Source organism: Lepidochelys olivacea, assembly GCF_965140295.1.
Source record: "Lepidochelys olivacea isolate rLepOli2 genome assembly, chromosome: 8".
In the NCBI taxonomy this organism is placed as follows: Eukaryota; Metazoa; Chordata; order Testudines; family Cheloniidae; genus Lepidochelys; species Lepidochelys olivacea.
Window position 1 is genome coordinate 61,448,335 of NC_140418.1, and position 16,640 is coordinate 61,464,974.

The following is a 16,640-nucleotide window of genomic DNA, read 5'->3' on the forward strand; positions in this document are numbered from 1 at the left end:
ATTTTGACAAAACTGGACACGTGCCATTTGCTCTTCCCACTGGTCAGAGCAACTTGCACCTGGCAAAGAGAAGACGGGACAAGGGCTCAGTTTGGCCAAAAAAGTCAGGACATCCGGGACAGGGCTTAAAAAGGGGGACTGTCCCGGCCAAAGCCGCACGTGTAGGGCCACCTTAGCCAGGCGGACTGGGGGCGAGGGAGGGGCAGAAGCACGGAGATGAGGCGGCGAGGGGCACATAGGTGAGGCAGGCGGTGCGGGCGGCTCCCCCGGGCGGCACCGCGCAGGCGTTCGGCACGGGCAGCCCGGCGGGGCCCTAGCGGCTGGCGGCGGGGTCCTCACGCGGCTGGCGGCGGGGGCCGAGCGGGCCGGGCCGGGCGGAGCGGCGGCGGCCCGGCGCGAAGATGGCGGACGTGCTGAGCGTGCTGCGGCAGTACAACACTCAGAAGAAGGAGATCGTGGTGAAGGGGGACGAAGTGATCTTCGGCGAGTTCTCCTGGCCCAAGAACGTCAAGACCAACTATGTCATCTGGGGGTGAGTCGCGCGGCCGCTGCAGCCCCCGCCCCCCCCCACCCCCGCATGCGGGCAGGGGGTGGAAACTGCCCCGAAGTTGCTACCGCTGAGCGGGGAGGCGGGGTGGGGGAGCTGGTGCGTGCGTGGGGGGGGGACCCCGGGATCCCGGCCCCTCCCCCCTCCGGGGTCCTCGGGGGTCCCGTCTCCACTGCGGGCTTTGCCATGTGCTGGGAGCCCGGTTCCCCTCCCGGGACCGGCCGTTGTTTGTTTGTTTGTTGCTTCTTGGGAGGCTCCCGGGTGGCCGGGGCTGGACGTGGCCCCTTGTTTCCTGCTGCAGCGTCCCGGCTGGAAGAGCGCGGATGAGGGGCCAGCGGGAGCCGAGGGTGGGCTGTACGCGGTGTGTCCTAGTTGGTGGGGAGGATCGCGCCTGTTGCTTTTCTGTTACCCTGGGAGCCTTGATGTCAAGTCAAACAGCGAAGTCTCTTTCCTTCGTTTTGGGAGGAGCCTGGCTTTCCCCAGCTCTCAGATTCAGCCAGCTGGAGAGAGCAGATTCAGTCCCTCAAAGGAAAGACTGTGATTACTTTCCTGCCGCGGAAGCTGGCAAGAGGGTTATGTCCATTTCAGGTGTTGGGGTTTTAGACTTCTGCTCTAAAGAAGGGGACGTTATAGTTGAGCATGGGTGGTTGGCTTGAGAGTTGTTTTTTCTGACTTAGCTAGGCAATTAGTAGTAAAACAGCTTCTAGGATACTTGTCACTTCCTTTCAGTAGGAGGTACTAAGTTTTCTCTATTGTTTGCTCACTTTGTTAATTACCCTTTCATGAGGCTGTGTTTCTAGACTCTCCTTTTGTAGGGAGTATAGTTGGGTCTAGATAGAAATTCCTGATCTGAATGCCTCTGAACTTTGCAGGAGTTTCTGTGGGGCCACACAGGCCTATCCTTAGTGGGGCCCACTCTATGCTGTAATACTAATATAGTTTGTCTCCCAATTTTTCTGGGAGACAACATATTGTAAATAAGTACATTCACAATGCGAATACCTCCTCAGATAGAAAGAGGGTGTCTTTATTTTTTAAAGTGAACTTTAAAAATGTTATTCTTTGTACTGTATATATTTTCTAGCCCAGTAATTGTATTGTCTAAAAGCTAAGGGGTTGCTTTTTCCTCTTTCTTCCTGTACTCCTTGAAAATGAGTGCCTGGAATCTGTGATTTTTAGTTGGACTTTATTAATTGTCATTAAATTGTAGTAAAACATTCAATTTTTCCAAAAACAATGGTGCTGAGAAAGCTGGAGATCAAAGGGAAAATAATTTTCCCAAAGAAGCTCCATAGGCAGGGAAAGGGGAGGCAACAACACAGTCAAGGATCTTTCAGCTGGTCATCTGAAGTCTGGGGCATTATTAAAGATTTTCTGAATTAGGGAAAGAACATGAGATTTGTTAACTGGATCAGACTTGTGGTCCAGTATTCTATTTATAATGGTGGCCCTAACTTTCAGAAGAAGTCAAAAATAGCCACCACAATCATAGAATCATAGAAGTGGAAGGGACTTGAGAGATCATCTAGTCCAGTCCCCTGTACTCATGGCAGGACTAATTATCTAGACCATTCCTGACAGGTGTTAATCTAATGTGCTCTTAAAAATCTCCAATGATGGAGATTCCACAACCTCCCTAGGTGATTTATTCCAGTGCTTAACCACCCTGACAGGAAGTTTTTCCTAATGTCCAGCCTAAACCTCCCTTGCTGCAATTTAAGCCCATTGCTTCTTGTCCTATCCTCAGAGGTTAAGAAGAACAATTTTTCCTCCTCCTCCTTGTAACAACCTTTTACATACTTGAAAACTGTTATGTCCCCTCTCAGTCTTCTCTTTTCCAGACTAATCCAACCCAATTTTTTCAGTCTTCCCTCATAGGTCATGTTCCTAGACCTTTAATAATTTTTGTTTCTCTTCTCTGGACTTTCTATAATTTGTCTACATCCTTCCTGAAATGTGACATCCAGAACTGGACACAATGCTCCAGTCTCCTGAGCCCTAATCAGCGTGGAGTAGAGCGGAAGAATTATTTCTTGTGTCTTGCTTACAACACTCCTGTTAAAACATCCCAGAATCATGTTTAGTTTTTTTTTTTTGGCCACAGCGTTACACTGTAGACTCATATTTTAGCTTGTGGTCCACAATGACCCCCAGATCCCTTTCCACAGTATTCCTTCCTAGGCAGTCATTTCCCATTTTGTATGTGTGTAGCTGATTGTTCCTTCCTAAGTGGAGTACTTTGCATTTGTCCTTATTGAATTTCATCCTGTTTACTTCAGACCATTTCTCCAGTTTGTCCAGATAATTTTGAATTTTAATCCTAGCCTCCAAAGCACAGCAGCTAGCCAGTTGTTCTTTCCTGTTAATATGGGGTTAGAGTTAGGGATTTGTTTCTGACCCTTTCCACAAGTCAGTTTTTAAGCTGAAGTGTATGACTTTATTACCCTTCTTTCGGGGTGTTCAAAAATCTACTTGAGTTGTATATGCACTTCCTTCCCCTTCTCTCCTCACATAAATTCTGCCCAAATGGATAATTCCTAATTGAAGGGAGGGGAGTGGTTGCTTTAGATATCTTTCCAAATAGTAATTTTTTTTAGTGCTGTTTTCTTGAGCAAGCATAGAGACAACTTTGGGGTGTCTCCTGCTCAGAGTTTTCCAGAATAGCAACCAGTAAAATTTAACAAGACTCTGGTCATTTTCATTACTGTTATTCAGAACTATGTTGGAGAGCAGAATAGCTAACATCATAGAAATGTAGGGCTGGAAGGGACCTTGAGAGGTCATCTAGTCCTGTTCCCTGCTCTGAGGCAGGACCAGGTAAACCTAGACCATCCCTGACAGGTGTTTGTCCAACCTGTTTGCAGAAGCCTTCAGTGATGGGGATTCTGCAACCTTCCTTAGAAGCCTCACCCAGTTTTTAACTATCCTTATAGTTACAAGGTTTATCCTAATATCTAACCTAAATTTCCTTTGCTGAAGATTAGGCCCATTACTTCTTGTCCTACCTTCAGTGGACATGGAGAACAATTGATCACCGTCCTCTTCGTAACAGACCTTAACATATTTGAAGACTTTGAGGCGGGACCTGATATCTTTTTTTTTCCCTCTAGATTAAACATATCCAGTTTTTTAACCTTGTATCATTTTTGTATCTCTTCTCTGGACTCTCTCCAATTTGTCCACATCTTAAAGTGTGGCACCCAAAACTGGACAAAGTATTCCAGGTGAGGCCTCACCAGCGCCGAGCAGAGCAGGACAATTACTTCCCTTTTCTTACATACAATATTCCTGTTAATATACCTCATAGTGATATTAGCTTTTTTCACAACTGCATCATGTTTTTGACTCATGTTCAATTTGTGATCCATTTTAACCCTTTTCAGAAGTACAACTGCCTAACCAGTCATTTTATAATTGTACATTTATTTTTTTCCCTCCTAAGTGTAGTATATTGCACTTGTCTTTATTGAATTTCATCTGGTTGAATTCAGACCAATTCTCCAATTTGTCAATGTAGTTTTGAATTCTAATCCTGTCTTCCAAAATGCTTGCAACCCTCTCAAGCTGGTGTCGTCCGCAGTTTTTTATAAGCGTACTCTCTACCCCATTATCCAAGTCATTTATGAAATTATTGAATAGCACCAGACCCAAGACTGATGTTTCCTGAACCCCACTGCATACAGCCTGTCCAGTTTCACATCAACCTCTTGATAATTACTCACTGAGTATGATCTGTCAACCAATTTCACACCCACCTTATAGTAATTTCAAATGTAATACATTTCCATAGTTGGCTTATGAGTATGTGGGACTGTCAAAAGCCTTATTAAAATCAAGATACATCACATCTACAATCCCCCACTATGCTGGTAAACTATATTTTCAGTGTAACTGCTGCTGCTTAGGAAAGCTTCAAGTAGTGTCTAAGGCAGGCACAAGAACTGTTCACAGGGGAGGAGGATCCAAAACAGATTGAGGCAAGTAATAGTAAAGTTCTATTCCTCGCTGTAGTTGTGGGGCTGAGGGAAGAAGAGTTGTGGACGAGATGCTCTGGGTGTGTGGAAGGGAGAACCAAGAGTTTTTGGTTGTCTGAAAAAACGTCTTTTGGGAGACAGGAGGGGAGGCTGATCCAAAAGAAGGTGCTTTGAGCAGGGTCCAAGGATAGCCCCATGGGGAGAATCTGTTTCTTTTTTCTTAGCAGTGTGAGGATTTGATGTTACTTCTGGACCTTCTTGGTGGGTGTTCTTTCCCTATATTTTATATCAGCCTTGGTGGAAGGAGTCCAGTAAATTTTTCAAATCTTTGTTTAGACTAAATAATTATTCATATAACTGTTCAATTCTTGTAGGTGAATGGGATCCACTTGGACTAGAACATTAGTAATAGGATTCAGACCTCTTTACGTTTAGGTTACTGGAGAGAATCCAGTCCCTGTTCATAGTTCTTAATGCCTGACTGTGCAAAGGGTCTGTGGTTTCAGTCCAATATGTAGTAGGTGTTTGCCCTCACTTAATTGCCCTCCTTGCACTCTGGACAGAGGGGTCAAAAACTGCATAGTCATGGAGACAAAACTATTCTGTGAGCCTTAAAATTAAGTTTAGGTTCATTATCAAGATAATATGGGGAAGCTTCTATTGCTACTGTATGTATTCTGTGAATAAATAGAGCTTTCACTTCCAGTAATTCAGCACTTTTCCAAAGGATTACATTTGCTCTAAAATCCTTTCTTTAGCTGTCTTCTAAAGCCAATTGTGGTGTTTTTTCTCCGTGGACACGGGACAGTTTTAAAATTGCTTTTACTATTCTTTCACTGCTAAGTAGATTACACTCACATGGTTAGTAAACTGTGTGTGTGTGAAGTTGTTTCTTGGCCTCTGATCTGCTAGTTGGTATTTGTTGTTCCTGAAAGGCAACTACAGAGCCAAGGCTGAGCCAAGGGGGCAGACAAGTAGATCCAGAGAAAGACCTTTGTGCAGTCTACTTAGCCCGCAGAAGGGGCAATCTCTATAGTTGAGGTTAGTGAATAGTGAACAGCTAGTTCACTGTTGCTGTAATTTGTAATAGACAGTGTAATTTGCACGTGTGTGTTTCTGAAGATAGATCCTTCTCTTCAAGTAACAGGCTGTCCATGTTACTACTTTCTTTTTGTGCATGAGGGATACATTTTTATACTAAGCACTCCAATAAAAATCAATATCTTTCACATCTTCCAGTGTGAAAGAGAATAGGAAGTAGTCCGGTGGATTAATGAACTCTTAGCATCTACAGATTGAGGGTAAATGGATGAACTGGAAATACAAGTGTTTGGTTTAAGAAAAAACAACAAAAAAAAAAACCCCTTTTGCTCTTGCTTAATGCAAATACTTTCTTTTACTAATATGGCATGAAATTGTTAATCTGGAATTGCATGTAAGTGGAGAGATGCGCAAGGTGAATGAAAAATACTGTGTTTGTACAGGCCTAAATTCAGGACTTTTTATTTCTTTTGAAACACTTGATGGCATTACTAACACCAAAAGTAGAAGATGGATTGGTCCTTGTGCTGCGTTGGGTGTTTTTGATATCAACTGCAGCAAGCTACCCTCAGTTTAGGTCTTGACATGTAAACAAGGAGAGGAATGGACTTTCAAAGGAATTAAAATTTAACTATCGTTTTTAGGCAAAGTCTTGGCATGTATTCAGTTGCATACCCTGGCATGGTTTATTGAGGTGGTCGTAGACATTTAAACCACCTAGATGCATTGTAAGACCTGGGTCCAAATGCCTTCAACTGCCCAAGAAGTGCAGTGTTAATCTAGTAACACATACCCTGGGGTGGCTAATTTCTGTTCATTTAAGAAAATGTTTTGAAAAAAAAAAAACACATTGTGGGGTTTATATAACATCCTTCTACTACGAGAAGTTGTGCCTATAAAAAGGATAAGTGATAACAGTGTGGAAAATTATACATTCTAATATTTTTTTTCTTTCAAGGTCCCTGTGTTGTTTTGACTTGCTTGCCCTGTCAGCAGTAGCTTATGACCCAACAGCCGCTTCCAGCTCATTTTTAATTTATATACTTTGCTTATTGACCAAGCTGCCATTTGGCTTTTGGGCTACAAAGTGAGTCTGAAGTGTCTAAAAGGACTAAGAACTGCTGCTTGAATGACATTTTTTTTTTTGCCCTTCCATCTAAGTGCTGTTCAGACTGGTTTTCCTCACTCATCCTACCTATCTCTTTTCTTCTTCCGCCTGCTAATGTGACTTATCTTAGTGTCCTTGCTCTGTATTAACTTTCCCCATCACCCATAATGGGAGTAGGAATTTTTTCTTGGGGGTAACCAGTGAAGTACCAGAAGTGCACTGTTGCGAGTGGTGATGGCTATTAGATCATCGAAATAGCCTAATCAGCAAGTCAGAATGTGGTCTTGTAACACCATATCCTCAGCCAGAGTAGTAATAGAGGTCTAGCAGTTTTTTCTGTTTTTTTATTGATCAGTTTCAAACTCACACTAAAATACCTATTATGCCTGATCACATAGGAATAAACGGTAGCTCAAAGAAACAATGGGACAATCTAAAATGATTAAAACAAAAAAAAGTGCTAGCACTACTGCACAAAGCAGGTATTTGTTGTGGAAGACCTCACTTCTGGGGGATATTGAGCCCTGGTAGTAATGAAAGCTCTTCCTCAATTCAAGACATTTTCTAGACATCTACTACCTAATGGTTTAAAAAAAAAAAAGATGAAAATAAGTGTGAGGGGCCCCATCAGTAAGCTGCTGGGGCAGTGACTTGGGTCCACCCCTTCCCTCTCAACATCATCAGCTCCTGGGGATGGCTGATTGCTGGGATTTCTACCAGGGTACCGATCCCAAAACCTGGCTTTGTGGGCACTAGCTTTAAAACCAGTTCTTGGCTAGTATGTGTCTAACCAATTTGAAGCTGTACCCCCCCTCCCCCACCAGTATGATTCTTGATAGGTTGGCTGCTGATCTGTGGTTCTGGATAGTATCATTGAAACTGACCAGTCTGGTTATTTTCACTCTACTGTTGGTTAGTAAAGCAACAGTTATAGTACCTGTAGAGGCAGAGGTGTCTGGAATATTGGGACCACATCACTACATTGATTTATACTTGGTTCATATTTGGTAGGTACTCTTTAAAGCATAAAGGCTCAATAGGGTAAAATTCTGCAGATGTCTTATGCCCCCATCTTCTCTTAGTAAGTGTGCTGCTTCTGGGGTGCAGTTTTCAAGCCCTAGGTGCTACCTACATGGTTGATAGTTGGTCACAAGGCACAGGAAAAGCTATTTAGGGTTTTTTTTAGATATGCTGGAGAAGTGGTTTATGCTTGTGCAGAAGAGATGTTACTTTGAAGATCAGGCTGAACTCCTAATAAGCTTTTTGTAGCTGTGTTTATGCCAGCAATCTGGGAGTCCAATATAAATTTGTAAACCAGTATGAAGGAAATAGATTTATCTTCTGAATAACTTCCTATCATGTTCCTTATGAGGATCCCTTAATAAAATTTTGCTTGTATCCAGACTCTCTTGCACCTCAGATTTTTAGGATACACTCGGTTTGTGAAGTTTCTGAGCTCTTCATTAACATAGATTTTACAGTAGAGATTTTACATGTCTATCTCCAGAGCAAGTCATCTGGAGAACACTTCGAATTATTTCCCAATGGATGTTGAAAAGCTCAGCCCCTCTCCCCCATCCCCAAGGGTCTGAATAGGTTATTGCAGCTCTTTTGAAAATTAGGGGAATAAAAATGAAGTAGTGGTTTGTCTTCCAAAACTTTTAAAAAGAAAAACAAATGTTAATCTTATAGTTAAAATTTTTGACATCTATATACTTTTATTAGTTGGCCTCTTCTCTTACATCTAATTACTCCAGACACTTTTGGAGTTTTGAATCCATTCCATGTAGAGGCTGTAAATATGTGAGTAGTGATTGATAAAATATCTATTGTACTCATGCTGACAAATGTGATCACTGGCTTTTCAATCTTTTTAAAAAAATAGCTTGATATATCAAATGAGATTAATGAGGAGTATATGTGTGAGGAAATATGGTTCTAAGTAAAATCTGTTCCTTGATGTTACAGGACAGGGAAAGAGGGCCAGCCCAGAGAATACTACACTTTGGACTCTATCTTGTTCCTGCTGAATAATGTGCACCTTTCACATCCTGTTTACGTCCGGCGTGCTGCAGTAAGTAAATCACATGGAACTTTGTTCCTTAATAATGTTGGAGGGTGCATGCTTGAGAGCTAATAATTTTTGTGTTCATGTTAGTATTTTCAGGAAATGAGAACAGTAACTGTGACATTAACTAACATACTTACAAATACTCAGCTGTTTCTTGATAGTTACTTGGCTAACAACATGGTACGGCATAGTTTTAATCATGAACAACAGTAAAAACATCATAACTTCAATAAGTGCAGTTTTTAGTGACTTGCATTATTATTTTCACTCCTCACCTAACTGGAATTGTTACTTGATTGGTACAGCCAGGCTGTAATTTTAGGTACAGACGACTGTTCAGTAATCTCCTCTCTTCCAAAAAATCAAAACCATCTGCATTTTTATATTGAAACATCTCCACCATTTTCTGACAAATGTCTACTCCAGTCTTGTGCAGAACAGTTTTAGTACTCTTAGTTCTTCCCTTGATGCTCTATATACTTTTTCAACAGTGATGAGGTAAGTTGTTTATAGCCTGTTCACACATGCTCTCTGAAGTCCCCCCCTCCGCCCCTCGTAAAAACCACTTGCTGACTGAGATTGGGGTAGCATGAGGGAAAACAATACAGGACTAGTAAAAGAGCATAGAATATGTTTCAGCATCATCACCATTGCTGAAAAAGGCTGTCGCCTTGTGGACTTAGTATTTTAATACTTCAATATTGACAGTACAATTAAATCACTTTGTGACCTGTACCTTCTTTCTTGAATACTTCATAAGCATTAAGATTGATCCAAGTTAGTACAAATATGTATGCTGTTTTGTATGCTGTTAGCATCTGTTAGTCTGAAGTACTGAAATTGACTAAAATCTTTGACCTGAAGAATATCTCTGTGAAGCTCAAAAGCTTGTCTTTCACCAACATCACACCCATCTTGTGTGTCTAAAATCATTGACACCTGCTCTTAATTTTTTTATTGAATGAGGAGAATGAAATTGAGTCACTGTTCACGGTAATTATAATGCCTAACACACTGAGTACCGGACTTAATGTGGACTTTGACATTGTTTTAAAGAAGAGATTACAAAATCATGTGGAAAAGTAGGCATAATACTAAAGGGTAGCATGTTAATCAGAAGCAGAGCTGGTTATGGCAACTGAGTGCACACATCCTTCTCCTATTCTGAACTCAGGTGAGAAGAGGGAGTTAAATGTAAAATCTATTACTACTTGTTTGTAAGTTTGAAAACAGGATTTTTTTTTTGATGTTCTTAGTCTTGCAGCTAGGAGTTATTTGGTATATTTGAACATACTTTAAAAAGCTTTCTTTTTTCTTAAGTCAGTGGCAAAACTAAGCAGAAAGATGAGTGTTTTATTAGTTCATTAATCTGTGTCTCAGTTGAAGCATAGCATCACTGCTATGTGCTTAGTGATCGTTTAAACCAGGGTGGGCTAACTACTGCCCGCGGGCCCTGCACCGCTTCCGGAAGTGGCTGGCACCACATCCCTCTGGCCCCTGTGGGGGAAGAGGGCTCCACGCACTGCCCTCACCTGCAGGCATCACCCCCCGCAGCTCCTATTGGCCAGGAACGGGGAATCGCGGTGAGTGGGTGCTTTGGGGGAGGTACCGCAGGCAAGAGCAGCATGTGGAGCCCTCTGCCCCTCCTCCCCCAGGGGCCGCAGGGATGTGGTGCTGGCCGCTTCCAGGAGCGGTGCGGGGCCGGGACGGGCAGGCAGCCTGCCTGCCTTAGCCTTGCTGCGTGCCACTGCCACCCCGAAGCCACTCCAGATAAGTGGTGCTGGGCTGGAGCCCGCACCCTAAACCCCTCCTGCACCCCAGCCTTAAGCCCCCTCCCGCACTCAGCACCCCAACCCCTTGCCCTGAGCCCCTTCCTGCACACTGCACTCCTTCCTGCACCCCAACTCCCATTCCCCAGCCATATATTCATGGCCCTGCATTCAGTTTCCCCACCCAGATGTTGCCCTCTGGCCAAAAGGTTTGCCCACCCCTGATTTAAACCCTGGTATTGAAAGCTATCAAAACATGGGCTTTTGGTTACATATGGTGTTATCTTTTCAGAAAATTCCTATTTAATACATCTAAAGAACCAGATTAACACTAACGTTTGTACATTAATAGCCGCCATCTTTCTTTTGCTCCTTTGAAGATCAGTCTTTTACTTACAGCATCTTTAAGGTTTTATTTTTAACAGCTTAACTGTAACCTGGAGTTGATTTAGTAGGAGAAATATAAATGGTGTTTTGTAACTTGAAATGAAAATGGGAAAGGCTGACCCTGCAAAAATGTAGGATCAGATATGTGTTCTTGATTAGCTATAACTTAAATGTGTTTTTTTCAGATAGCCTATGTTTGTGACAAACCAACTAAACTGAAAGGGATACTTTAAAGATTTTTAGGCTAAACATTTGCTTACCTGCAGAGTATTTCCATCTAGTAGACTTTACTTGAAGGTAACTTAGTTTATTCTACGCTCTGCTTAGGTACATAATCATAAGACTACGTCGACATACTGCATGCAAAAGGATTACACCCAAATCCAAATAGTAGCTATTTGCTGTGATGTAAATTGGAACAAAATGCTCAGGTGCCTAAAATAATAGGTTAGTCTGAGATTCTAGCAGATTTAGAATTAAATCTGTCGACCAGAATTTTACTTGAGGTGGCATAGATGACCCCAGAAATGAGCCAAGATGTTAAATGCTATGCCCAATCTTGCCGTTGATATATCAGAAGTAATTAAGTTGAGAATAGCATGTGCACCTTGAATTTTGAATGCAGCGTAAATAAATTATGCATCCACCAATGTTGAGCAGCTACCTAATATTTATTTTGTAATGTACCTAGTACGTTCCTGGATGCTTGAAAGGTAATTGCAAGCTGTTGGCTGCTGACCTGGACAGTACACTGCTGTCACACTTACTGTTATGCATTTAAGTGGAGCTAGCTGTATTTTTTAATATATTATTGAAAGTGTTTGGGTAGGCTGGAGATAAAGCTTAATAGCCCTTTCTCGTCGTCCTATTTTATCTTATGGTTTACTGTGTAACCATGCAGGAACTGTGGCAAGTGCTAAGAGAAAAGCCTTCCTCACTTGGTTCATTTTATGAAATAATTCATTTCCTGATGAAGCACTGCTTTATGTGCAAATGCTTAATGTTATACTCAAATACTCAACAGATTTACTGTAAAAAAAACTTATGAAAAATAAGATCATTCTTGTGAACAATTTAAAAGAAAAAAGATATGACACTTAGTGGTTCTGTTTTGTCATGTGTTGCCAACAACAGTTTTTCACAAAAGCAGCTTGCATGTGGTTGTGTAGTTACTAAGCACTGTGGGTAAAGTTGTTGAGGATTCTCCAGCTCTCCATTTCTAACAGATCTTACACAAATTATATTGTAAATAAATTGTATCTGTGAACAGCAACTTCTAAATAAAGAAAATGGCTTCCCCACAAACTTTATACATGTCATATTATTTAGGGTTTTGTTCTGAGTCATCCTGTTTTTGGATGTGGTCTATCTAAAATAAAATCTTCAATTCTTTTCAGACTGAAAACATTCCTGTGGTAAGAAGACCTGACAGAAAAGATCTACTTGCATACCTAAATGGGGAAACATGTGAGTGAAGTTCTTCCTTTTTAGCACAGCTATACTGTATTTTATTGTTTCACTTTTGCAGTCAGGAGGGGAGATTAAACCAGAATGGATATATGAACCTGTATATATGTTGGAGTACATGAGGCCTGTTCAAATGGGCTTACAGGTGTTCTTCCACCTCTTTGTTCTAAATTTCACTTCTCTATCTCTGTGTCATTAGTAGCTATATGATAAAACAAACTGAGCTGAGCCAACAGCTTCTTCAGATGTTAATGCTGCTGTGTGGTAGGGATGTGCATTTACCTTTTTCTAGAGTGTGACAAAGACCTATTCAGTAACACCGCACACGTACTATACCAGAATTGAGAGTATGAGTCCCAAAGTATGCTAAAATATGATCTATTACATGCTAACAGTTATTCATTAGCAACATAGCAATTTATATGGTCTTCCAGCATTAAAATCTAGGTTACCAGTAGTCAGAGAAGAGAGGTGTTTGAAGATGTTAGCATGTCTGTAGATAAATACTAATGCGTGTTGTTTTCAATATTTTCTCTGTAGTTTTTCTTTTAGTATTTTTTAGTAAATTGGAATTTGAGGCTACTCGCTTTTTGTGATATGTATGATAAGCATGCTTTTATTTCAAACTTGCCATTAGTTTAATTTTCTCTTACAAATGTAAGTGAATTTACAGAGATTCTTGATTCCAGGTTACAAAATATTTGTTACTGTTGCGGTGCTGTTTGCTTCCTGTGCTCACATGTTTGAATACTTACATAAAATTTTGTGTTTGAACCTTAGCAACGTCATCAAGTATAGACAGAAGTGCACCACTTGAAATTGGTCTTCAGAGATCCACTCAAGGTATGATTTAACTGCTAAGCAGTGTTGGCATGAATTTTATGAAAGCCCACCACAATCCTGCATTTTTAATTACCTTTTTTTTCCTTTAGTTAAAAGAGCAGCAGATGAAATATTAGCAGAAGCAAAGAAACCAAGAATAGAGGTAATGCAAATGACTAACGTCATCCATCTGAGTTTCTTCTGGGACTAGCTAGATTTTCTTACCTGATATTGTAATTTAGATAAACTTCCTTTCCTGTAGGTTCACACATTTCTCCCATTAATGTGAATGGGAGTTGTTTATTTGAATTAAATGGAGACTGTGCACCAAGACTTAGCAGGAATTTCAGCCTCTCCTTTGAACTTTGATGTTTGACTTTAATGGCTTTAAATTCTAACACACTTAAGTGGTCTGTAGTATAAGAGGGGAAATCTGCAACTTTATAGATCATGGATGTATATTTTGTATCACATGTTTGGAAGTTAGCCTAGTTGCTTGAATAAGGGCTGAAGGATTGGGACCTAAATCCTATTTACTGAAAGAAAAAAAAAACAAAACCTAGGCACATTTCACCCTCTTAACATGTAGCTACTCCTACTTCCCCATTCAAGGCCAAAGCATTTGACATTTAATGTCTTCCTATCATTATTCTAGGTGTGTTTGTTCATGGCTCCTTCTCATACTTGGTTTACCTGTTCTGATACTGCAGTGCTCTTGGTAACATGTGAAACTACAGTCCCCCATTGTTACCATTAGTCTGGCCCGATATCCTGGTAGTTCATTTAATGGTGTACTTACACGAGTGCATCTTCAAAGCAATATATTATATATATTTATTTATTCAATTAGGAGGTGGTTAGCATTACTTAGTCAAGACCATGATTCTGTGACAAAATCTGATATGTTTTTTCCTCAGTTACTGTTTTGTCTCATTCTGGTCAGTTGGTTGCTAAGATTCCTCTATGAAATTGGCTGTACATATGTCCTGTGTATTATAGGTTTCTTTTTAGGTGGTTTGAAACTACCAGTTAAATATTACTAAATATTCCTACTAGTTTATAAAAAAAAATATTTATTATTATTTCCCATAGCAAACAATTACTATATTGTAATGTCACTTGGCCTATTTTAAACTAAAACCATGACTTACTTTTACCATTTTGCTGTGGAAAAGTAATGGCTTTGTCCGTTATTTTACCACAGAAAGTAACTTGTCTTACAGTACAATCATCCTCAAAAGATTTAGGAGGGGTGGTACCATTGCTGATAAAGTGGATTAGATCTGCTCACCATTAGTGAAGCTACTACAAATTATTCCACCTCTTCACTCTTTCACTAGCCTGATGCTGCTTAGATGGGTGATTAAAGCAGCACTAATATCAGTAATATGACTTACTAACCGTCTCTTCACCAATTTTTGTTCCATTTTCAGATGTATGTAGAAAAGCATACAACATAGCTTCACTTTAAGGGCTTGTCTGTGCTAATGCCACAACTTTGCCCATTTTTTATGTTTACATCACAGGCATGTTGTGATATAGTTAAAACAAGATTGGACAGACCAAGACCCGTGCAGCACAGTATGGGCACCCAGTAATCTCTGGACACAGTTCCGGCTTGTGTAGACTAAACTCTGGTTTAAGTATATTCTGGAACTATGCTGCAGTCTTGGTCTGTGCAGCTGTTTTTTACCTTCAGGAGACACTCTCTATCACCCATCTGTAACCAGGTCCTCTGAAAAGTGGTTCTTGCACTATAGATGGATCCTCTCTGTCTTCATTCTTTCCTGTGGCCTACCTGTTTCGTGTGATTGCTCGATTTACCGACCCTGCTGATGAACCCTTATTGGCCTTTTGAATAACAAAATACTTAAAAGCTAATTAATTTGAGGCTAACCAGTGCTGATTAGTGGTCACTGCAAATAATTTGTTGGGTGCAACTTGATGGATGCAAATAATCTTTTTGAAAAATCAGTTAGACACATTTTAAATTAACTGGGGCGGGGCAGAGAAGTACCTGTTTTTTAAAGTTAATGTTTCTCTGCTGTGTTTCTGTTGTTGCTTTCTTGGATAAACATCTTCCGCTAAGGGGCCCACATCAGTATGTTAACATTTTTCACAGATGTTTGACTTCAGTTCTTCACCTTTTAATAGGGAGCATACAGTACAACCTCGTTAATTCACACTAACGTCTGGGAGCCCCTTTTTCAATTAGCATTTATGCCTTGCAATTATGTGTAAAAAAACAGAGCTGCCACATCAGTTTACAGCTGTCACTATGGATTTGCATCTCAGAAGGAGCTAGTCTTTGCAAACACATCAGTTTTTCAATAGACAGACATTTTACTGGAGCATGGTTTGTGCTTGGGTGCAGTGGCATGAGAAGCTGTTCAAAAAGCTGAAAAGATGGCATAAGTCCACCTTTGCTGCCTCTTCCCACTACATTTCTGCCTTAAGCACAGTTAAACAAGAGAATCTGGCTTTTTTTTTTTTAAACACTAGTTAATTACTTTTAATTTGTTTTGGGAGTGCCATTTGGAGAGGATCTACATCGAGATATAGACTAAATTTGACTTTCTCTATGCTAATACATCACTTAAATATCTGTGCAGATTTTAAATATCACTTAAATTTTGTTTGGGAGGGGAAGTGAGGTGATGGAATTCCATATTTCAAGAAATATGTGCTCTGGCAGCCAACATAAAAGCCATTCTCTAAATTGTCTATCTCTTTCAAGAGGTGACTTGTAGCTTTCTTTAGTTTTTAACTACTCAATGCTCTTTCAAGAGTCAATTTTTAGTAGTCTGCCACTCCGCAATCCATCCATGCAGCATGGCTACAAAACTATACCAGATTGGCAAGGAATTTCTTTAGTCACAAAAAGTTAAACATCTAAAACGTCACAGAAATCAGCTTTTAATCTTACTCACTTTCAGAGAGGGCAGAGAAATTGTACTGAAGCTGCTTTATATATAAACATTGCTATTGCTACTAGGATGAAGAGTGTGTGCGTCTTGACAAGGAGCGGCTGGCAGCTCGGTTGGAGGGGCATAAAGAAGGTATTGTGCAGACAGAGCAGATCAGGTAAGAAATCTTATTTCACTCCTGGGGTAGTAGTTGCTAGTTTTAAGGATTGTAAAGCAGACCAGTTATTTCAACTGTTCCCAAGTGTATGTCCAGCAGCTCCACTGAGGGGTTCCCTGGATTTCTGCAGAAAAACGGTCTGTGGAAAAATGTCAGCCATCAGACTGTGGCAGAGCTTCATGTGATTGGAGGTCAGACTCCTGTTTTGGAGGGGTAACTTCACAGCAGTGACTGATCAGTCCGCACCCAGAAGTGATCAGACTGTTGGTTTGTCTCATTGACTAGTATTTTCCTTTTTCCTTCTGTTTCTGCCACAGTATTATATAGACAAGCTAATAAAATGAGAAACACTGTAGAGGACAGAAGCTTT

General features: G+C 40.8%; 1 protein-coding gene across 1 annotated transcript in view; it reads left to right on the forward strand.

Annotated features, from left to right (window-relative positions):
- The first annotated feature begins 331 nt into the window (after positions 1-331).
- Positions 332-16,640, forward strand: part of CDC73 (cell division cycle 73) — a 163,059-nt gene continuing 146,750 nt past the window's right edge. Inside the window, exons 1-6 of the mRNA XM_084637564.1 lie at positions 332-532; positions 8,639-8,744; positions 12,295-12,364; positions 13,145-13,207; positions 13,297-13,349; positions 16,182-16,270. Coding sequence (XP_084493690.1) covers positions 402-532; positions 8,639-8,744; positions 12,295-12,364; positions 13,145-13,207; positions 13,297-13,349; positions 16,182-16,270 — 512 coding nt within the window. The 5' untranslated portion in view covers positions 332-401. The remainder of the gene's footprint in view (positions 533-8,638; positions 8,745-12,294; positions 12,365-13,144; positions 13,208-13,296; positions 13,350-16,181; positions 16,271-16,640) is intronic.